The sequence below is a fragment of the Drosophila sulfurigaster genome, chromosome 3 (genome assembly GCF_023558435.1).
Source record: "Drosophila sulfurigaster albostrigata strain 15112-1811.04 chromosome 3, ASM2355843v2, whole genome shotgun sequence".
In the NCBI taxonomy this organism is placed as follows: Eukaryota; Metazoa; Arthropoda; class Insecta; order Diptera; family Drosophilidae; genus Drosophila; species Drosophila sulfurigaster.
Window position 1 is genome coordinate 20,701,642 of NC_084883.1, and position 24,418 is coordinate 20,726,059.

Consider the following 24,418-nt stretch of genomic DNA (forward strand, 5'->3'; position numbering starts at 1 on the left):
CAGTCTGAATTTTCAACACTAAAACAAGCGGCTTTGTGGCTCAATTGTTGACCACATGACGGCGACGCAACGGCAACGATGAGAAAGTGAGATAACAACGGGGACTTTCAGATAACTCTGCTGAAATTTCAGGTTGGCAGCTCCAATAAAGTACAGTGACAACAAAGTTAAAGTGAAAACAATCAGGCGATCGAGCTCTGCTCGACTCTGGGATACCCTTTACTCATGCTTTTGTGATTGAAAAGAAAAAGTTTCTTTAGAAAAATGATAAGCTGGCTCTTCAAAAATAAAAATATATATTTTCAATGTTAAATTGGTTTTACAAAAATAAAAGATTATAATAAGCCTATCAAGAATATTTCAAAATTTATTCAAATTTGAAAATTTTTATCTCTGCACAAAATTTCAAATCCTACATTTTTTGTATCCTAAAAACCTTAGTCGCTCATTTCATTTCAATAAAATAATAATAATAACTACTACATTTAACATTATATGCAAACCTCTAACATTTAAGATTTAAACATTATATGCAAAAAAAAAACATTATTATATTTAACATCTAAGAAAAACTTAAACAAAAACTGGATTGACTTGGCTTGTTATCATACCCATTCCTCTCTGAGGGCAACGGATATGGTGAAATACTGGAATACCGTTATCGGGCATGGCTTGCAATTTGTTGAAAGCTTGTAAACAATGTTATTTAGACAGGTGTTATAATTCTCATAAATGCCGCTTTTTAGCTGAATACCTTTTCTCGAATCTTTACTGTATTTTTAAGGCATTTTCAATGCGGAAACTTTAAATTCTTGTTTTAGGAACACTCTTAAAGGCTTTCTAGGGATAATGGAGGTACTTATGACAGATTTCTGGCGATATTTGTAAACAGATAGGCTTTCGCAACTGCGGTATATAATGTTGGCCAGGAGAGAGCATTCAAATTAGAGAGTTCTCATAGCTGGTGGCGCCATGAACGATCATCAATTAGTTGTTGCCAAAGTTGTGGTTATTGTGGTGCTGCTGCTGGTCACATTAATCTTCTGCTTTCTGCCCTATGTCCTCAATCGTTGGTACAAATGGACTGAACGGAATGTGGGCAATGCTCGGGACTTTCTCGCAGTGCTTTGTCTATTGAACTTTGGTGGCGGCGTCTTAATTGCCACCACTTTCATTCACATACTGCCCGCGGTGGTTGGCGTTGTGGATGCACTGCAGCAATGCGAAATGCTGGCGACAACGCCATTTGCGCTGCCCGAGATGCTCATGTGTTCCGGCTTCTTTCTGATGTACGGCATTGAGGAATTGATGTACTTCATAGTTGGACGACAGCAGCGCAAGAAGCAGGAGATACTGCAGCAGGCTCTAGAGGAAGGCACAGACAAGGAGCAACAGCAGCTGGAGCAGGTGGCGGAACCCAATTGGCTGCGTGGCCTGGGAATCATTGTGGCGCTGTCGCTGCATGAACTCTTTGGCGGCATGTCCATTGGCCTCGAGGAGAGTGTGCAGAATACTTGGTTCATGTGCGGAGCCATTGCGGCCCACAAGCTCGTCTTGGCCTTTTGCATTGGCATGGAGATTATGATGGCCCACACACGCTGGCTAATTGCGGTCATCTATCTGGTTGTGTTCTCCATTGTGACGCCCATTGGCGTGGGCATTGGCATTGCGGTCAGCGAGACAGCGAGTGCGAATCAACCCAGCATTCCGGCTGGAATTTTACAGGGTATTGCCTGCGGCACTCTGCTCTATGTAGTCTACTATGAGATTGTCGCCAAGAATCATGCTGGCTGGCGCATCTTCCTCTGCTGCCTGGGCGGCTTTGTGCTCATGTTTGGGCTGCAAATCGCAGGTAAGTTGGCTGAACTTTGAGTAAACTTTGTGAAGCTTGTTTATTTCTTACCCGAAAATCCATTGCAGTGGTCGAAGCGAAGGGTAAAGGTGGCTACGAATGCCCCAGCCATGTGGCCAATAGTGTCAACTAACTTGAAAGTAATTAACACTTTAAGTAAAATTGTTTTGAAAGATTCAAAACATTCGAAAGCTGCTTGCAAAACTTTTGATGGCATCGATGAACTCGAACTTCACTTAAGCTTAAAGTTTAATACGAACAACTCGATGAATTTTGTTTTCACATAAATTTATTTTAGAACAAACAAAAACGTTTTTTAGTATGGTTTGTGTTACAATTGCAATGGAATCATTCAATCGTACTCTTTTTATATAATTGCAACTCTTTGTTTCTTTTATTTCCCATATGCGAACATGTGTGAAAAGTTATTGGTTTATTTACGTTAAACTAATATTTTATATTTTTCACAAACTCTACTTTGAAATACAGTTATAAAATATATTCCTTATATAGGTACTAAAGGTCAATTTACTTCAAAGAGCGGATAAACTGGGCATTAGAGAAGATTTCCGCTTCTAACAAGACAATGTCCCAAAACATAAGGTGGGAATAGACTTGGCTAATGGCCTCATGCCATCCATCCAATAGTTCAATCACTTGACATGAATGTTATAGAGAATTTGTGAGCCATTTGAACATTCAAAATAGCCAATTCACAACAAATCTGACCTTAGGAGAGGAATGGGAAAATATTAGCCCTGATATTATAAAACATTGATAGAATCGATTTCAAACCGTCTGGGAATAGTTAGTAACCAAGAGGAAGGTCATACGATGTTTTAAATACATAGTTATATTAATATATTTTTAATTAGTTATTTCCACTTGTTTGCTGGTGGTTGTTTTTCAATTATTTTATATAGTAAGCAAAGAGTGAGAAAATAAATGAAATGATATATTTTATGTTAAAGCATTAAACTAAAATCCTGCGTTTAAATAAATTCAATGCCGCCCTTAGTTTGTCCAGTATAATGATTAAAAGTTGTCGCTTAGTGACGGTTGAAATACGCTGTGATCCACTGTCCTGAATATTAAAACATACAAATTACGAGGAGTAAATATAATTATAAAAGTTTTCTACCTTTAATAACAAAGAAGAAAGAGCTTTACAGTTGATTATTGAGATAAACTTATTGTCCACAAACATTTTCCGAGAAAGATAAAAACAGCTTAACAATAAACACTGCCCAGCGGAAATGCGAATATTATTTGTTAACTTCAGTGTGCCAATTGTGTATTGTAGATAGATCAAGCTTGTATCACCATTATTATCTGAACTGATTGAAAATACGATAGCATTTCCAACAATCGAATTCAATGTGAATTAATCACACCGACAAAGAAGAAATAAAAATAAGAGTAAAGTAAAATAGAAATATTCTATCACCCGAAGAGTCGAGTCCGACGATCGGTCTGGCAATTGATGAACTTCGTTCGTATAATCTGCTTCCCCAGTTAGGTCGTAATTTCCCCTGTCAATCAGTGCTTCGATATATAATTTACGACTGTCTGATATGGAGGCAACAGACTATATATGTGGTAGCACTTTAACCACAGTGCAGACACTTTCGGTTCACATTCGCTCGCGTCAAGATGTACGGAATGCCAACAATAACAACCACGGCGGCGACAGCGGTTATTGCCCAGGTGGCTATCGAGGAGCGGGACACAACATTGGATCGCCATGGATTGCTGGTGGCTAAAGTTGTCGCCATGGTTGTGTTAATTGTGGTCACTGTGCTGTGCGGCAGTTTGCCTTATATGTTGGATCGCTGCTTCAAGTGGACGCAACAGGATCCCGAAGAGACGCGTGCCTCAACGGTGGTGCGATGCCTCATTTACTTTGGTGGAGGGGTTCTACTGTGCACCACATTTCTGCACATGCTGCCCGAGATTATCGAGGATGTGGAGCAACTGCAGCACTGCGGTATTCTGGCTTCAACTCCATTTGCTCTCACCGAGATGCTCATGTGCACCGGCTTCTTTCTCATGTATGCACTAGACGAGCTGATGCACTTGGTCATGCTGCGTCATCAGCGAAAACTTAGCCGCAAGGAGTCACTGGCCAGTGCCGCCTTTCAACGTGGTCACAGCCGCAGACACAGCAGCAAAGTGGAAACCCTAAAAAATAAAGAGCCGGAGCAAGCAGCTCATCAGCATTGTGATCTGGAGCGGCCAACAGAAGCAAAACAAGCGGCTCCAACTGGTCATGGTCATAGTCACGGCCATGGCCATGGTCACACTCACATGCCCGTGGAGGACGGTGGCGCCTCCATGCGCGGATTGGGAATAATTTTGGCCTTGTCGCTGCACGAACTCTTTGAGGGCATGGCCATTGGCCTCGAGAATACAGTGGGCACGGTGTGGTTCATGTTTGGTGCCGTCGCTGCTCACAAGTTGGTGCTGGCCTTCTGTGTGGGCATGGAACTATTGGTGGCCCGCACTCGCACCTCTCTGGCCATCATCTATCTCATCACGTTCTCGATTGTGACGCCCATTGGCATCGGCATTGGAATCGGGATTAGCCAGCAGGCGAATGCGGATCAGCCGAGTGTTCCATCGGGTATACTGCAGGGCATTGCCTGTGGCACGCTGCTCTATGTGGTCTTCTTTGAGATCCTCACACAAAATCATGCCGGCTGGCGTCCCTATATCGCTTGCCTGGCGGGCTTTGCGCTAATGTTTGGACTCCAAATACTTTGTAAGTAATCGATATCACTGGTGACTGATAAGCAAGAAACGCCGGTATAGCTTTGATTGACAGAATGCATGTCTTAAGGCATCACTAGGCATTTTAATTGATTACTGCTAAGCCGCAGGCACGTGGACTTGATTAAATAACTAATATATGTTATATTTTTAATTTTTCACAGCCGATGAAGCGGAAGGTGCTGACAGCGACTCTTGCTCTTAGAGTCTTTGGGTGGAGAAGTTAATCACCATGTGTGTCATATAATTATTTAATTTTAGTTAGAATAAACCATTCATGTTAGATTTCACAACGAAAAAACAAAAAGACTTTCACTGTAAACGTTTTGAATTTAAATTTTGCGCTCTTATCAAAATGTTTTCAGTGTGTACACACTTTTTGGGTACGTTAAATAACATAACGTTAGTCTGTTAAACTTAACAGAGAAATTATATCAGGAAAATCGAATGTTTTGGCAGTCAAAGAGCTCTAACGAACTTGTCATTGTATTTAATACAATTATATATTACTAATTAACTTATTTCTCTATCAATAAACCGGGTTTTTACTATATTTACGAGCAACCCTTCAGTTTGTCTACGCCACTGCGCAAAATAATCTGTTTAACAGCTCGTGCGAGCACAACATGTTATTAGCAGTGTCATTTGAGTACAAAATCGCGTTAACATCGCCCAAGGCATAACAGTTTGTAGTTGCGGAATCGAACGGTCGTGTTAGCGGAAGAAATCTAAATTGAAATATTCAAAGCGTCAGTCCAGTGCTCGTAAAGCTTTTGTCACAATAATTTTCGTGTAAACGTGTTAACTTATAAATTAAACACAATTCGGTAAATTTTGTTTAGACGCGTCTCTGCGTTTTATATCAATTGGTGTGCGTGCTCTCAATTCGTTCTTCCTTACCGCTATTTGACACAGTGTGGGTGTGTGCCTGTATGTGTGTATGTTTGGTGGGTGCATTTGTTTATTCCAACCGCCAAATACTTCTAGTGAACTTGCGTTGTTGGGCGGTGCTGTCATTGGCCACCCTCCCCCTGCTCGCTTCATACGTTCCGTACAGAAAAATCGAAACTCCCGCACATTGGGTGGATGAGTTTGTAGTAACAAAACATCAGCCGCAAAAAGAGCAAAAACAAAAAGAAGCACACACACAAAAGGAATACGAACATTAAAGCGTAAACTGCAAAAGGGAATAAAAATCCGCAGAGGCACAGAGAGAACGAGAGAGAAAATAAATAATTATTAAATACCAACGCGTGACACGAATGTTTCGTGAAATTATTGAAAGTAGACCTTAAATCTTTTTTGTACTTTTTACATAACAGAATCGCAAAACACAAACCTGACAATAAACGTTGTGCAATTTGTATACAATCACCTAAAACAACAACAACAAAAAAGTACTTAAACAATCATTGAACAATCTCTGCAGAGCTTTAAAGTACCGCTACTTAAAATTCATATGCCCCATTGATGCGTTTTCTACCCACTGTGCGAATCGTAAACAAACGAAAATAAAATAAAATATAAAACATACATATATACAAGTGCTTTACACTTTTGTTTAAATAAAGACTGGTTCCAAATAACAACTTTAAAGTGCTGTCGTTTGACCTACAATGTAAACTGTTAAAAACCTTACGGTAAAATACGAACAAATAAGATATCAATTGAAACAAAATGGTTATTACTTAGCTAAAGATTAACTGGCGGATTTGGGAAGCACATCAGAACAAGTTACTTAACTTTCATTGGATCAGGTGCGTAAAGTTCGTATGAATGTTATCTTAAGTATATTACAAATGTTATTCGCAACACCAGAGCCAAAGCACATTGACCTTGTTTCTGTTATTTGTTCTTCCGATATGTATTCTATATGTATACATATGTATGTTTGTGTTTCAGACATGAATATTCATTGAGCGTGTGTGTTGAAGTACTCACATTTGCGTCACATACTTATAGTATATAATGTTATACAGATAAATATGTGTATATTTATATCTACAGTTACATTTATATTATAGACACATGGGATGATTAATGCTTTGTTTGCTTTGCTTCGGATCGCTTCGCATTCGTTATTATTTTGTCACACATAAATAAATGTCTTTGAAATCAGATGATTTAGCTATTTTTAGCCACTCTTCGAAAATTCCATTAAAAATGTTTTCAATATTTTGCGTCACTTGAATATATAATATATTTTATTTTCCCTACAACGCAATTGGCTTTAGCATTAAAATCAGTATGCAGCTCTCTTTTTTTTTTTTGTATTTTCTTTTTCTACATGTCGTAGTTGTTGCTTATGCAGCCATATCGCGATATTCGTCATATATAGGTTTTTGTGTAATGTGAATGGAGAGACAGAAAGACAACGATAAAAGCGAAACAATGAGCACGCTGATAAGGCAAGAGTCCACAAAAGCAAAACTCCCCCAACTTATCGTTGAAGCACATTCCGCGTGAATGTTTTTTTGTGGTAACTCAATTAATGTACAAAATTAGGGAAAATTAATTGATTATGCGCCTAATTCTATTGCCGGGATTTGTGACCTTGGTTTATGCTTCAATTCGCTAGCTTTGGCCGCGACAAGCTGTCTGGGGATGATTTGCACACACTTCTGAGCCACGTTATTTGCATAAGGCCAACGCTGGAATTAGGGGAAAACCGCATTGAAAGTGGGGCACAGTATTCGGTTACCCAAAAAGTAAAAAAAACAAGAAACGAAGAAGAAGAAAAAAGTCAACACACGCGCGTCGCCATTTTGTCGGTTTTTGCCATTTCCCATTTGAGTTTTATTGTTTTCGTCTGCAGAGCCGAGCGATGTCCTTTCTCCTCCCTCCTTCCCAAAAAAAAGCTCACACATTTTCACACACAACGACAAATGGACAGATAGATAGATAGATTTATGTTCATGTAAATGGATGATGGTTGGCTTTGGCTTTGGCTATGGTTACAGACACTTTGATGGTTTCGTCCAAAATGTCATGCCATGTTTAGTTTTTGGTTTATCGTTCTTGGCCAACTGCAAATTTGATTTCAAGTAATTGAAAACCATTCTCCTCGACGTTGTTGTCCTTGGCCTAAAGTATTTACATGTTGTTTTGTTTTTTTTGGTGCATTGCACTTAACAGTTACTCATTGCAAACTGGCTTTAAGAAGCAAAGTTAGATGACAACCTTAAAACTCGTTTTTTATATTTGCAGCTTGCAATTAGTTTGAGAATATCATTAGCATTTAACGGTCGCACACCACCACAACCAATGAACAATACCGGATTTAATGAGCCACGTAATGAGAGTCACAAAATTGGACATTATGATGGAAGACCAAATTTTATCTATTTGTTGTGGCAAATCAAATTGAGCTTAAAAAGATTCAAACAACTTTTTCCGCTGGTGATAATTTCATTTAATGCATTAGACATTTCATTATAAAAATAGTAAACGAAGACATTTGAGTCTGCTTAAAAATATATACTTGCTTAGACACTTTATAATTAATTAATAAATAAATATGTACACATAAATCAGCATTTAAATAAATACTAAATCTTTTCAAGCATTAGACATTTCATTGCGCAATTCATAATTAAGCTATATAAGTGCATAAATATGCATTCAACTTTTAATTATCAAAAGCTTGTCAACAAATATGTATTTATAGCGCCAAATCTTTTCGAAGAACACTTGTCAAACGAAAAGCTTCAACAAAAGTCACTGTTTGCCATTCGTCTTCAATTAATTTTTTTTATTGAGCAGAACACAAATGTTATTGTCAATAATGTTAATAACGAACCGAGGAACAAAGACAAAAACCAGCTGAACAGCTGATGACGAAACCGGTACTGCTTTTTAGCATTTGAAATGAGTCTCGATACTCGACAATCGGCACAATGTGTGTCAGTGTTAAGAGCCAAACAGCTGATTACGTTCGAGACTCGAGTACAACACACACACACACACACACGCATGATATGAATACACTCAAAGTTCAGTTGTGTATACTTTTACAAACCTCAGCCAGCAAAAAAAAAAAAAGAAAAAAATCAATAAAAATATATACCTCAAACCGGTTGACAGCAGCTGCTGCGTGAGACGCACTCAGATGACTTGTTAATGATTATGATAATGACAATAATAATGATAATGATGATGACGTTGTGTCGCATGTTTGTAGATGAAACACTCGTATGCACATAACATGCACAAAGCTTGACGTTTATATTGACAAATTGAGATGTAGGAAAGTCAAATTGAATACCCTGCAGCTATGCTTCTCAGCAGGGTTTTTTGCTCTAATGAGTGCTGAGACTAGACAAATCTCATTAGTTGAGGAGACGTCAGTGTCAAGGAACCTCTGCTTCAGCAGCAGATTGATAACGAAACTGAAATGTTTTCATATTAAATTTATCTTATCACTTTGCATCAACGTCACAGGGAAATGCGTACATAGTAAATCATCACATGAACCTTGCATAATTGCAAAACTCGTTTTGAAAGTTTATTTTGTTGGTAATCCGTTTGCAAACAATAACACAAAACTAACGAAATTCATGAACATTATCATTGTTGGACAGGCGGAATCTTCATAAATTGCAAACACTAAAATTTTCAACCTCACCCATCAGCATTTATAATTATATATCATCATACCATATGATAAATTATGTGTTCAAGGGTGTAACGAACAGTCGTATATATTCTTTTGTTATGTGTATTCATTTTGTTATTATTAAATAATAAAACAAATAGAATTGTATTTAAATTCAACTAATATTCATATTAGTTTATTCGTTTCATGTTCTGAAAGTTTTATAACAATTGCAAAATAAAAACACAAAGGTTATTTAAATAAGAATGAAGTGTTTCATGAATATCTGCCACGTCAAGGTCATATAACATATGTCTGAATTACGAGCATGTGCAGTTTATTAAACTACTTTTCGCCATATCATAATAATAAATGAGTTTAGCATGCAATTTGCGAATTAATTCGTTGGTCTTTGTTCACTTCGCCCGGCGAACTTTCAAATTGTTCGCAAATGCTGCCGCAGGACACGCACATAAATTTCATCCATCCAAGAGCAGATTGTGAAAATGAAAACTTTTTGCGTTTTTGCCAGGACATGAGGGTCCACGTGCTTATCGCATGTCCGTTAAGCTACCATTTGCATAAAATAATCGTAGCCGTCGTAGAACGTCGACAATGGTGCAACTATGTAATTTTATTTGTCAAACGTGCGAAATGTGCTAAAAACGTCAGTCACATTGCCTGACACACGAAATGTCAATAGTTCGACCAACTTGAACTATACTTGAATATTAGATTTGATGAAGATTTATGTCTGTTGTGTTTAATGAAGACATGTGTATAACGCACTTATCTCAAATGCTGAAATTGTTGAATAGTATGTGGTTAGTTAAAATTTATGGAGAGGTTTGAATGTTAAATGAATGCTTATTTTTTTTAATGAAAAACAAATTTGGAAGTACATATTACAATTCTGTTTCTAAATCAAAATAAAAGGGAGATATTCCAAATTGAAACATACAATCCATGAATACTTTAGAAGATCTCTCAAGAGTCTTAACGAAAACGTTCTTAATTATTAAATAACAATATTATATTTAACAGAGAGCAAAGCACATCTTCACAGAAAGAAAAAACGTACTAAAATCAAGATTAAAATCTTTAATCCAGATTGTTTGTATGTCGAAAGAAAGTTTATTATTTAATCAATATCGAAAATGCAATGATCTGAAATGAAGAGAAAAATTTTAAATAAGTCAAGCCATTTTCAAAAGTTGCACTTTCTGCAATCTTCCATGCAGTATAATGTTGTTTTTCATACAGTTCTAAAAGTTGCACTTTCACCATTAGAGAAGTGATAAACATTTCTTTAAAGTCGAGCTGCGCAATAATCTAAAGAAAAGAATACACTTTGCTCCATCAGTGAGAGAGAGAACAACTCACTCATGAGGGGCATTTATGGTGTCAACTGGTAATTTTCCACTGACTCGAGAAAACAAAGAACAATCCATAGCAAATGGAGTTAGTGGTTGAAAATGCTGAAAGGCATTTAGAAAATTAAAGGCGAACAAACAAGCCAAAGATATGAGCTCAGATGTTGAAGAGAAAGAGATACAGAATGGGGAGAGCGAGAAACTAAGTCTAGAGAATTGAGAGGGTGAGGCAGAGCGACAGCAAGAGAGAGAGATAGAGAGAGAGTTACTCGATGCCTTCAATAATAATATATCCATATCTCAATCATCACAAAGAGCCGAGAATCGAGTCGAGTGCAGTTTGTTGTTTGGTGTCCAGATTGTCAGTCAATTCAGTCGTGATTCAATTTGAAGCCGCGATGGCTGTGCAACAACAACACCACAGGAAACTTTAAGAAAACAATTTCAACTTGTTTCCAATTGAGTTTTGCATTCTTTCATTTTCTCACTCTTTGTGAACAAAGCAAATTTATCGCGAGCGGACACAATTTGCAAAGTAAGTAGAGCAAACGAGCAAAAAAAAAAAAAAAAAAGACAAACAAAAGAAAACGTGCAAAAAGGGTAAGAAAAAAGTTGGTCATGTGATGTGATTATTGAAGCTGTGTCGCCGTCGCTTTTAACTCTTCTTTATTTCCCCATTTATTTTTGCGTAATTACATCACATGCCACTTGTCCTTGTCGCATCGCTTGTCGAGTGGTTCGTCCTTGCTTGGTCCTTCGTCCTTCGTCCTTCCGTTCTCTTGCCAAACAACATTGTCCGCTGGCTAATCTACAATTTGTCATCTTGCTGTCTATTAAATTTCTCATTTCAAGTGACCTTCAAGTTTCGCCCATTTCCTTTTTGTTTTTCTAATAATCTACCTCCTAACTTGTCAGCTTCAATCAGATACAATTAATTGATCATCTATTAATTAAGGTTTACAATTTACAATCGGCATATTTTATTAATCAATGCATTTGAAATTGAATTTAATCCATTTATTTGTCGACTTTTCAATTTTCGTATTTTCCTTTCTATTTCTAGTTCCGCTTTAATATTAATTTATCGAATAAACCCGTTTGAATAGTTGTAATTAATTCGTATCGCTGTTTTCGATTGACACACTGTGGAAATTATTCATTATTCTAAATACGTTTCTATTCATAGCAGTCAACAAAAGAATGTAAATATATAATGTATTATATGAATATGGATTTATTCAGTTACATTAATGAAAATGTGATTGTTGAGTGTGTGAACACAAAAATCAGACTTATTTTAATTAAATTATTGTTCTAAGATATTCTAAATAATTGATTTCGAATACAAATTTGTGCAGCTTTAACTGCTTATGATTATACAGGGTATTCACAAACAGTTGATTTAATTTGCAAATTGCATCTCAACTGGATTTCCAGCTGAGCTCCTCTTATTTGCATTTAAGCTAATTGCAATTTTAATTCTAACCTTTGGTCCCCCCTTTGGCGATTTTGCGTGCACGTCAAAAGAAAAAGTTCAACATTTTTAGGTATATATTTTCATTTATTACTGCCACCCTTAAATTTGAAACGACCTTGTTCTGTTTCCGTTCTTTTTTGTGGGTTGCCTTTAGCGAAACTCGTAAAAGAAAATATGAACTATAAAATCAGATTTCAATTTGTTTAGTTTTCTTCATTTATTTTTTGCCGAGAATTATTTATTTAAATAATCAAAAAATTAAAAAGGTTTATGGCGGTTGAAAAGTTGCCTTTTTCCTTGCATAAATCAGAGCATGCGATGACTTCATGTACAGCAATTCAAACTGAAAAGTGATTTTCTTTTTGCCGAGTTGGGTTTTCTTTTGTGTTGCGAGACCAAAAAAAATATATGTATATGAAGAGAAATCAGAAGCGACGAATCTCATTTTATATGCACAGGATATACACATGAATGAGCTCATGTACACACAGCAAGCACAAATATATTCATGTATAACAAGCGAAAAACCGAGTATACTCGACTTTGAGACACCTGCTAATTACTTTCAGGAAGTGTTTAAAATAACGTGAAGAAATTATTCGGAATATGTAAATTTAATCTTAGAAATAAACTTTTCTTGTTTGTATACACAATTTAATATGGTTGAGAGTAGGATATTTTAATTCCAGCCTTATTGTACAGTGAAATTTTATAAGCCATCTTTCCTAGCTCTTATTGTTTGGGCCGTGCCTTGATCCAGAGCTTTACCTACCTTTATATACTGCATATTCCATAGTTGTTTCTTCTGACAACTTTCTGTTGTCACAAAGTTATAAGACCCTTTTAAACTTTTCGCAGTGGGTACAAAAAATAATCAATAAAAAAACGCCTTTACAAGTGTCTGTGTGTGACCACAAAAGTTTGTCAAGTTTAAGGCAAAAAGCATAAATAATCCTTTAGCACACAACATTGCCTCGCTATCTGCATCTCATTCTCTCTCCCTTTCCATCTCTTTCTTCTTCGCCCTAGGTTTGTTGCTGTTGTGGCCAAAAAAGAAATGGTTGCTGGCTGCGCTTTATTGTTGCAATTTGTCAGTGCCGCAAGAGGCAGCAGCAACTAAATAAGCACTCTCTCTTACACAAACACACAGAAACATCAAAGCATGCCGCCGACTCTCTAGGTGTGTATGTGTGTTGGTGTATTTTTGTTGTGTGTGCATTTGACTTTGCCACAGTGACACCTTTTTTATATGCACTTGTTTGCCTGTCACACATTTTTTCCGCTTTCCAAGCAACTTTCAAGGGGCACATCCACAAACAGTTTTTTTTGTTTTGCCTGCTTGTGCTGAAGGATTTCTTGGTGTGCGGCATGTTGCATGCATGGTTGACAACCTAGCTCTTAAGCTGGTTGAACAGTTGAAAAAGTACTGCAGCGCTTTGATCAACTAAACTATCAATGTTAAAGTGCGGTTTATTATAGCTGCATTTTGCATAAAAGTTATATCAAAATAAGCTTTATGAATCAGACACTTTTTTCCTATACTCTACAGCTGCTATAGTAATGTTTAAATAATGGATGCTATCAACAATATGTTATAAATTACCTTTATTGGAATTTCTATACTCTTAAGCCATTATTAATTTATAAAGTCACGTTCAAAGGGATTAATTGTAATCCTGTGCATATGCTAGCTGAGTCAAACTCACATGTTTGGCACTGCGCCTCCGTATTTGTATAATTCTTGTTATCTCCTCGTCTCAGTTATGCAAATGATGCAAATGAAAGGCATACAAAACTTGTCTATTCATGTCACGTTTCTCATTGCAAATGAAGCATAAAATCGCTTTATAAATGCAATGCAAACTGTGAAGTGATGTCAATGACATGGGCATAAATGCAACAATTAATTGTATCGACTACTATTCAGACTACCGTTTTACGTAGATAACCTGAAACCGCAAATCTATTAAAGACCTAACAAACAACAATCGTATTGCACTCACAAGTTGATGTGGGGGTCAGATTTCGTCTATCAATTACACGGTTTCAATTGCTCGAACTACATCAATTAAGCAGTCAGCGACGAATCGCATTGCAAAAGGGAATCAAATGGTTGACAGGCTTAACGGTCAGACAAGACCATTCATAACACTTAAGGTGTGTTAAGCCAACTGTCAGCTTGTTGACTGCATTAAATTCTTGCTCAACCAACACAGAAATACTTATCATGCTTTGCCTTTTTCTTGCAATCTCAAGGTAAACGAGACCAAGGATATTTTTAGTTTTGCTTTGAGAGAAAGCACAAATGCAATTTTCTTACTTACTAATGGAAAACACTTGTAATTAGATTAATTAGTTTTAAGTAGAGCAATAAGTTTCTATTTACAACAAATTGTAAGAGAAATTACAAGAATGTGTAATCACAAGAGCACATCGAAATATATAAACAATGTAAATTGTGGTATTTTCGTTCAAATATACCAAATTCACATACTGAAATGTATACTTCGTATATTTTTATACCACTACTACATTTGAAAAATACCGAAATATACCACATAATATGGTAAAGATTTATATTTGATCTTTTTCGTTCTATTCTATTTTTCCTGCATTTCCAAATCAAAACTCGTCTTATGGCATCAGTTATCAATTGAATCAATAAGAATTAAGCTTTCCTGGCAACTGACAATTTAGCAATAAATAAATGCAAAACCTGTGATCATAATATCGTATTCTTTATGGAAATGGCCTTTTCTTTTATGATTGAAACTTGAAGCGAGGCCAATCAAGAATATATGAATGTGAATATGAATATATGAGTATGAAAATATGATTGTGTCTATGCTTATGAATAGCTTACTACGCAGCAGAGCGAATGACTTTGCGAAGAAGTTTATTGCATTGGCCTAGTTCCTGATTTTCGGCTATCGCAATTACCCCACACAAAAAACAAGAAAGAAAAAAAAACCGAATTCAAACTGGCGTAGGTCAGCATCAAACCACTTTGTATTGGTATCACACCAAATACAATAGCGCAAAAACACACACACACACACATACACAGAATATTCACACACTCACTGCTACGTTAATAAAGGCATAAAGCAATGAAAATATTCGAGCTTATCGCGCATTTAGGTTTATCTCAATTGATCCATAAAACAATATAATTCAAATTAAGTATTTTAAATGTTCACATTGTTCTCATACAATGTCGTTTATTTGTTGTTGCCGCACTAAACAATTAGCTTAGCTGGATTATGCCAGCACATGTCAGCAATATGATCAGAGACTTCTATCAAATTACGTCTACTCTTAAATAAAGCACTCATTAAGGGTTGACTTATAAAATTTGTTAATTTTAAGGGGCTTTTCTAAGAACTAGTTAATTCCTGCTTCTAGACCATTCTATTTGCTTTGCTAGTAGATTGCTTATCACTCTTTATTAGTTATTGCTCTAGGTTCATTCGGTCTAACTATTTCTGTAATTCAGTAATTGATTCATGACAATGAGCCTATTCTTTCATTAATAGTGTCTTCTGATAATTAAAAAATCAATCGTTGTACACTTCTTAATGGAACTATTCATAATCATTTTACATTTTAAGTTATCTTGTTTAGTTTAAGTAGATAATTTGAAAATATGGAATTTTTCCAATATTACAAAAGATTACTTTTATTTATTTATTTTAAACAGTGAGATATAATTAAAATTAACTCTAACACTAATACCAAAGAACTGGCTTTAAAGGTCTTCAACTTGATCTACTTTTATAGAAATTCATTCTTCTGTTGTTCCTTTATGAATTGAAATACTTTTCAAATACTTTCAGAGAACAATTTTCATAAGTTTCTTTACAAAATGATAAGACACTTTGAATTTAAATATATCAAGATCAAAGGCAATCACTCGTTTTCATTCCTAAACTCCACGAAAACTAAAATTAATGTATTCCAATTTTTTTTTATTATTATAATTAAATATTAGTTTTGGATGGACTAGATGTGAATCTTATAAGTCTCTTACCTTGCAAAAATTCAAATATCTTTTGGTGTGCCACTGATCTTTCATCTTTTAGTTACTTCTTTAACTTTAAAACACTTCATTGATAATCCCATAAGTATTAATAAATAGAATGTCATCTTAAGCAAAACTAATTAATACATTCCAATATAAATATCAATATTTGTTTCAAGTTCATTACCATTATTATATAAATCTATAACTGAATAAGTACTTCGACCGCAGTAACCCAAATAAAAACTTTACAGTTAATCATTCCATTAAATCATTTCTTGGATTCATTTAACAGTTTCCCCGCCATGGAATGTATCCATTGATTAAATCAATAAACTTGTTTTCTTATTTTTGTTTTTCAACTAAAACGTGTTTTGTTTTGCAGACAAGTGTATGCAAATGTCGCCTTGAATAATCAAATTTGTTATATCAGTTTCCACTTTGGCATGATAATGAGCAAGGTTGTCATGATTAAAAATTGTAACATTGTTGGGTGTAATGATATAAAGGCAAATTACATATTCTGAGCACAATAATAATGCACACAAATCAAATGAGCAGACTGCTAGAAAGGAATAAAGGAAAAAAGAAAATGAAAATGAGAATGAAAGAGTGACAAGTTGTCGGGCAAAGCGTCGTCGGGGGATGTCAAGTGGCCGCGTGTGGGGCAGGTAGTGCGATAACTGCGATTACACTAATACATATGTATATACATGCATATCATATATACATATATATTAAGTATAGAGTATACGAGTAAAAGTACGAGTAGTACGCTCGCCTAGTGCGACGCCTGCTGATAAGAAATTTATTAGATTAAAGCAAACGATTGCCGCGATTACAGCCTGAGTTTCGACCCCGCCCACCTCTGCTCTTCTCCCTTCCCCCTCTTGCCTCGTCTCGTCTCGTCTGATAGTCTCTCCTCTCCTCTGCTGATACTACTCTCCTCTCCTCTCTCTCTCCTCTTGTGTCTACACTTCTCGTCGCCGCTGGTCGTTTGATTTCGTTCAGTTCCGACTCGTTTTCGTCTTGCGACGGAGGCTTTTGTCGCCCGAATCTTTTCACTCATTTATTAGTCTGGCTGGCAACGAGCCACTGAACTGAACTGTTTTCTTTGGCCGCATCGACGGCGGCTCTCGATGGCTTTCGTCATGCCACAACCTTAAACCTTCCACCGCGTTCGCGTTCTTCAACTCGGCCATTTGTGGCCTCAAGATCTGTGCGGGATTCGAGTAAAGTGTGTTTTCCTCAATTGCTGAATTGTTCTTAGTTTTTAAGTGAAAGTGATCAAAAAGTGTTGCATACGCCAAGGCGCCGCGGGGTCAGCCGATGCATTCATTCTTTTTGTTCAACGTTTACACGTGACAATCTGACAGCTTTTTTGTTGATAAGAATACAATAAAATATTTTAAACAAAAATCATTAATATATATAACCAAGAATACAATGAAATCTTCACAAAATTTATTATTATAAATTTTGGTTTACACGTGGTGTCGTACTATAAGAGTATGTCATGATCAATATTCGAATTTTTGTTCTTGTGATAAAGAAAAACAGAGATTTATTCTTTAAAGTATACACGTGACAAAGTGACAGCTTATTGTGATAAGAATACAATGACCTATTTTGGTTTACACGTTTGGCTATATGCTCAGAGTTTATCATGATCAATTCTGAATTTTTTGTTGTTATGATAATGATTGTTACCAGTGATCAACTGTTCAAAGAATTTGTTAATCTATATATCTATGTGATAAATCCAGTTTGTGTTTTATAGCATTTAATTTAATGACAAAGTGACAAAGTTGCATTTTGTGCTGATAAGAGCACTATAAATACAATTCAATAAAATATATAATAATCTTAAAACAATACTAAGCTTAGCTTAATACTATAAACATAAATTAAAACATTAATAAGCTAAAGCTTAGCAACTTTTAAGTTTACACGTGGAGCAAAATAAAACGTGTGCGATAAGCATAACAGAAGTATTCTAATCAATACAAAAGATTAATTTAATGACGCTATAATTAAAATGGTCAAGAATAATTGAATTTGAAATTTGTCAAGGATATTCCACGCATAAACCCAGCTTTGTCATTGCGGAAGTCGCCACTAACTAAGTACTATGTATAATCTAATGATAAGGAAAGTGTGGAGTGAAAGTTTGTACGTTGTTTACTTGAGACAACGCATTACAATGGCGCGTGCTTTATATTTCTGAAGAACTACACTCGTTATCAGTTCACGTTCTCTACAATGTTAAACACTGTTTCTGTATATTACATTCAACGATAATCATCACAAAAGAAGTAAAGGCAACAAGGCTATTTTTACTACACACTCGATCACATTGTATGTACAATTAGAAGTAGAAGTGTTCGATTATCAGCATGCCGAAACCCAAATTGACATTTGATAAGCATTCACATTTAGTGGATAGTTTATAGACTGAAAGCTGGCAATTTTTGCGATTAAAGATTGCTTCACACCACAGAAATGCTTATTTAATTCGATTTACTTTAAAATAGAAAAACAATTTTCATATAATTAAATGCAATTTCAAGTGATTTAATCGCTAATCGTCGCCTATCGAGCATTGAACTTGGCAATGTGCGAGGCACTTTGCTTGTCTCACTCTGAGTATTTCCCAACAGCACTCGCATTGATAACTGTACGTATTTTTTTGTATTTTGGCCTAGATGTGTCGTAGAACACAAAGAAAATAAAAGTACAGACTTTGAGTCAAGTATTTTAATGTGGTTGAGGAATTTTTTAAGGCGTCATTATATCCACTTATCATATTCCTATATAGAAACTTCTAGTTAATTTGAGGGTAATATTCATAGAAAAACAAGTAAGAAAGCTATAATCGAGTGCGCTCAACTGTGAAATACCGACACCCATTTGGAATAAAGACATAACAGTGCAGTATTATTCTTAAAATATACTAAATAATATACCACAATAAATACTAAAATGTACCTAATAATATATTTAGTATGTCGGTGAAGTATCACATTCAGAATATAACAAAAAGGTCAAAATATACCAGATTATCAGCCAAAGCAGCTAAAACCTAATTGCAGTAAGAGTAATTTTCCATACAGAAGTATTTCTTAAATAACTTCTACAATTTTTATTTGATTGCAATATAACGGACAGACAGACGGACGGACTTGGCTATATTGTCTCGGCTGTTGACTCAGATCAAAAATATATAAACTTTATGGGTTCGAATGTGCCTCGCTGTGTGCTTTGAGCTTAAATTTATTTGTAGCATTCTATGAACGCTTTTAGGACAAGCTTTAATTAACTTTGAAGGTATTTTTTTTGTAAACACACTAGAGATTAGCTTAATCCAACGTTTGAGCTTTTGTTTCAAGTTGATCAAGAGCTCAACTCGATTAATAGAAATAAAGGCAATTAACTAAAGATTTAGATTAAGTTTTAAGATTGGAACACAATTGTGTGATAAAGATCCAATAAGTGAAAGTGTATTCAAAGCAAGTTTTGTTCTTGAATATAAATATGCTTTACATATATAATAGTGTTTTAAGCTAGAGTAGAATAAAAAATATCTTTGACCTCTTCGCACATTTTCCTCGAAATTTATTGAAAACTATTATACTAACATTGAATGTCCTCAAACGCCGCCTGCACAGTTAACTCGATTGTGGCAATAACCAGGCAGCAGGCTTCAAACTGGCCAAGTGGGCGTGTTGCTCTGCACTCTGCAAATTGACCTGCAATAAAATGCAGGCATGCTTCAAGCATATTTCGAGTATTGCACACACACATCGTATTATAGCATCGTTTATATTTCGAATGCGAAATACGAGTACTGTTTTATCAATGGGATGAATAGAATTCTTTGGGTACATTGTTTGGCAATTCATACGCGAGTATTTATAGTGTCTTTTGTGTGTGATAATTCAGATAATATAGCGCTCGTTTCGAATGATATATCTGTCTGTGTGTGTGTGTGTGTGTGGTATTTTATGGTGTTGCGCTTAATGGACTTGGCGCTTGTCAATTTGAGATCATTTATTAAAAAGCTTACAACAAATCGCAGCTAATTTGTATACTCATCTCGCTCTCTTTCTTTCTATCTCTCTCTCTCTCTCTCTGTTTGCAGCAGCAGTGAACGCACAGAGACTGTGACATAAGAAGGCAGCATCAGCTGCTAATCGACTACAACAACAATCATAAATCATCATCAACACGCAATACGCAGCAGGAGCAGCAGCAACAGCAACAGCAATTGAGTTGCAAGCAACAACACCCAGCACAAACAAAAAAAAGCAAAAACAAAACGCAAAGAATTCGCATTAATCATACGCCGCGTGTGCCGCGCATTAGAACACGCCTTGTAAAATTGCCATCGATATGTTTGCCAAAAAGCCGCACAATGCGCCGCGCACTTGACACGCGTTGAGTTACAGTTACAGCAATTGCGTGCGTCAATCAATCAATCAAATTGGTCAATTTCCCGAAATCGTTCATCCGTTCGTTCGTTTTTTTGTTCGTTTAATTTCCCATTCAGTTTTTTATTTCGCCTAAGTTTCGCATCGGAATCAAAGTGCCGCATGTGGGTGACCGGGCTAATCACGTTAACTGGCAGCTACAACTGCAATAACAACAACAGCAACAATCAGACTAAGAACAACAACAACGCAACGAGCGATAGCAACGTTAAGCGATTTGCTCAATTCTTTTCTTGCTGGTCTGTGATAAATACGTTAACGTTCTTAATGAATGACTTTCGGTTCAAGTCACTTTATCGTGCCACCAAATCGACAACCACAAACACTTCAACATTAAATAAAACAATCTTAACAACAACAACAACTATTGAGGACTCTATTAAAAAGCCTAAAAAGAGCAGACGCAGCATCAAGACGAAGAAATCTTCGACAACGACAACATCAGCAACAACAACAAGCAGCGCCTTTGATAATAGCAACAACAACAATCCACGTACTTATAACAACAGCAGCAAATCGAATAAAGTGTTCCTACATTATATACCACGCGATCCGCGTCTAAGAATTTTCAATAGAACCGCCACACTGAATAAACACTTGTTGTTTTCCCATCCACCACGACGCACTTTAAGTGAATTGAATATAACTGAAGATCTTTGCAATTATGGCGAAGTAATTGGCGGCAGTGACAGTGACAGTGATAATAATAACTATAACTATAACTACAATAATAAACAATTGCAATTTCAAGGCCAACTGTTCAAGTTCTAAACGAGGAGACCTCTTCAAGTTGTTCGTTCGTTTCGAAACAACTTTTCGTTTTTAATCGCAGCTTGTCGCGCACCCAGCTTACAGCTATTACATTATCAACGTGTCAGCCAGTTGAAAGGTAAGTCTCAAAACTCATTCTTACAATTACAGCTTCAATTTTATTTGAATTAGTTTTCCGGATTCCCAAGCAGAAGTGCCTGTCATCTTAACTTATGTTAAAAAAAAACAACTTTTATTGTTTTGAAACTCTTTAAACTTGTTTACTTCAATCCGAGCTTTCAATAGAACTTAGAAAGAAAAAAAAGAATAGAATTCTTCCTAGCTTTAGGGCTTTAACTGCGATGGGCCACTAAGCGAAATATTCTTAGGGGAAGCAAAAGAGTGTTTCTATGAGTTATATGCCTTTTCCTCAGTTTCGCTTTCACTATAAAAATATATTGGATAGTAATGTGAATTTCGATACTATTTACAGAGTTTAGGCAGTTAAGTACAATTACGTTAAGCGAAGTGGCCGTTAAGCAAAATATGGTCTTTATAAATTAGTTTACTCGGATTGAGGTTTCAATAGCTGAACATTTGTTAAGCTACAGAGAGAAAAAACGAAAAGAGTAGAATTATAATTGGAATATATCACTTCTGCACTTTAGGCCCTTAAATGTGATATGCCACTAAGCGAAATGGCATTAAGGGAAGTCAACGAATGTTTTTGTGGTTCATAGATCTTTTCCTTAGTTTTAATTTAATTCAAAAAGTATGCTGCAAAGCAAACAGACAGTTAAGTGCAATTCCGTATAACGAAACGGCCACTAAATGAGATTTAGCTGTACACTTAGTGGTTTTTGCACAAGAATTCACCATTCAAAAAACTTTTAAGTGAAATTTCAGAATGCAATTTGTCCAAAACCATACATTGAAATTAATAACTTTTTCCGTACTGTCACAACTAAAAAGATTTGCAAATTATAGAAATAAGACTACACAAATTGACAATCAAAAATAATCAAAGCAATCTATAAACGCTACAGAGAAATGATATAGTTGGATATTTATATCTCATTATTCATTTTATATATAAAGTGACCTTAAAAAACATAATATTGAAAGCAACACACAAAAAATTAATATTTTCCAATATGATGAAATTGTTTGTCTTTGGAAATTTTCCATAGTTTTTCCCCCCATTTTCTTGAAAACTTATTCAATTGAAAGCAACTTTTGCAAATTATGTAATTAGCTCTTTGTCAGTTTGTTCAATTATTATGCCAAGTCATTTTTGGCCCCCTTTAAAGAGAAAATAACGCTATAAATAGGCTGCAGACAGCGACATTTTGAGTGCCAAGAAAAAAAAGAAAAACAAAACTAAAAGAAATGTACGCAAAGCGTAAGCAAAACGTAAACAACGCTGCGCAAAATTTAAATAAAATTATTAAGCATTTCGAAATAATTAAACAACAGAATCAGCTGTTGATGTTGTGACGCAGACACAGCCGAGAGCAAAAACAGTTTTGCATTATTTTTGGGGCTCCTTGCACATTTATTCGGCTATTTTTATGAGGTCAAGTTGAAGGCGACTGGCGAAACAATTTTCACGCTGCACACAGGGAAAATGTAGAAAGCGCCAATTGCACAAACAGTTTCTGCGCGAATTTACAAACGAAATGATTTGTTGTTTTTTTTCTCTCTCTTTTTTTATTGTTTTTATGGTTTCAACGGTGGCAACAAAACGAATAGCAACAAATTGCGAATGCAAAACAAATTGAAATGGCAAATTGAAACTGTGTTTTTGGATTGATTATTTTTCGATTTGGAATTCGATTAGTTCGAGGATTGGCGTATTTGTTTGTAAGTGCAACTCATGCAGCTTAATAACTTGAAAACGTGTCGCAAATTCTGGCTAAAAACTTTTCCAATTAATCAAACGGCAAATCCACAAAAGACAAACACTTAGGGGAATACAAATAAAATAAGTGGTGACAGATATATAATATATGTAATAAACATTGTAGATGTTGACAAGTAGTGAATGTTTATCAGCAAATAAAGGTAATTTAATTTGTAGTAGCTATGAAAATATATAAATGTTGTTTTAAGAATGAAATATCAGAAGTTGAAAACAGAAAGAAACTTATCAATAATAAGTTTCAAGTCAAGCTTTTTTATACCTTTTTAGAAAAAATCTGCTGACTTAAGAGTAAGTGGAAATAAATAAGAAAATATATATTAATTTAGTAATACAAAATAAAACAGAACAGATTAAAGTCAAGCCTTAAGAAATGTATACTAAAGTGGAAGTAAAAAGGAAATTATTAAAATAAACTGTACAGATTAATATCAAGCTTCTTTATAGTAATATCTTTTAACAAAAATCTCTGCTAAAGCTAGAATTAATATAAACAAAAAACAAACTATTATAAATATTTAATAATACTAAATAAATCAGCTTAGATTGAAGCCAAGCTTATTTAAAGTAAAAGAAGTAAGCTTAAAATAATTTTTCATATGTTAAAGTCCGACTTATTTCGAATAAAATCTTTTTAGAAATTTCTAATAAACTGACCTACAGTTATAGCTCTTTTTAACTAGAATGAGTGAAAATGAAAAGAAACTATTATAAATAGTAAATAATACAAATCTAAAATCTGATTCACTAAGAGTTAAATTTACTTAGAAGTTTTCGTCAGTTCAAGGTAGTATCTTTAAGATACTCTATTCACAAGTAAACTAAGCACTTAATCCGTCAAATATTTACCTTATCTTAGAGTAAAGTTGAGTAAAAATGTATTCAACAAATTAGCAACTTTTCAATCATCATAAATCTATACTAAATTCCTAACTAAAACTACTTCTTTCATTCTGTTTACAGTGTTGTTATTATTGAAGATCGGATTTTGAGCGAAACAAAAGCAATCTAAGTCCACCTACCGCTGCAGCTACTTAAGAAGAACAAATACAATCTTTGCTGAAAAAAAAAAAAAAAACTGAAAACTGTGTTCACAAAACTAATTGCAACAACAAGTGCAAATTTTTTGATAAACCACAATTATAAACAAAAAAAAAAGAAAAAAACAAAG

General features: G+C 35.2%; 3 protein-coding genes across 6 annotated transcripts; all 3 read left to right on the forward strand.

The window, feature by feature from the left end:
- The first annotated feature begins 802 nt into the window (after positions 1–802).
- Positions 803–2,141, forward strand: LOC133844606 (zinc transporter ZIP1). The gene is made up of 2 exons (XM_062278680.1): positions 803–1,852; positions 1,921–2,141. Exons 1-2 carry the CDS (start codon positions 973–975, stop codon positions 1,983–1,985), a joined length of 945 nt encoding a protein of 314 aa, XP_062134664.1. The 5' UTR covers positions 803–972; the 3' UTR covers positions 1,986–2,141.
- Positions 2,142–3,459: 1,318 nt separating this feature from the next.
- Positions 3,460–4,926, forward strand: LOC133840774 (zinc transporter ZIP1). The gene is made up of 2 exons (XM_062272822.1): positions 3,460–4,613; positions 4,786–4,926. Exons 1-2 carry the CDS (start codon positions 3,506–3,508, stop codon positions 4,824–4,826), a joined length of 1,149 nt encoding a protein of 382 aa, XP_062128806.1. The 5' UTR covers positions 3,460–3,505; the 3' UTR covers positions 4,827–4,926.
- Positions 4,927–5,302: 376 nt separating this feature from the next.
- Positions 5,303–24,381, forward strand: LOC133840785 (beclin-1-like protein A). Of its 4 annotated transcripts, XR_009894211.1 has the most exons (4): positions 5,303–5,448; positions 5,944–6,378; positions 20,228–21,465; positions 24,211–24,381. XR_009894211.1 is itself a non-coding variant. In XM_062272839.1 (3 exons), the coding sequence occupies exon 2, from the start codon at positions 20,679–20,681 to the stop codon at positions 21,345–21,347; it is 669 nt and encodes a 222-aa protein (XP_062128823.1). In that variant the 5' UTR covers positions 5,305–6,378; positions 20,228–20,678; the 3' UTR covers positions 21,348–21,465; positions 24,211–24,381. The 4 variants fall into 4 exon arrangements, 1 of the variants encoding a protein (XP_062128823.1); XR_009894210.1 differs by having other exon boundaries at positions 5,304–6,378; positions 20,231–21,465; XM_062272839.1 differs by having other exon boundaries at positions 5,305–6,378.
- Positions 24,382–24,418: the final 37 nt, after the last annotated feature.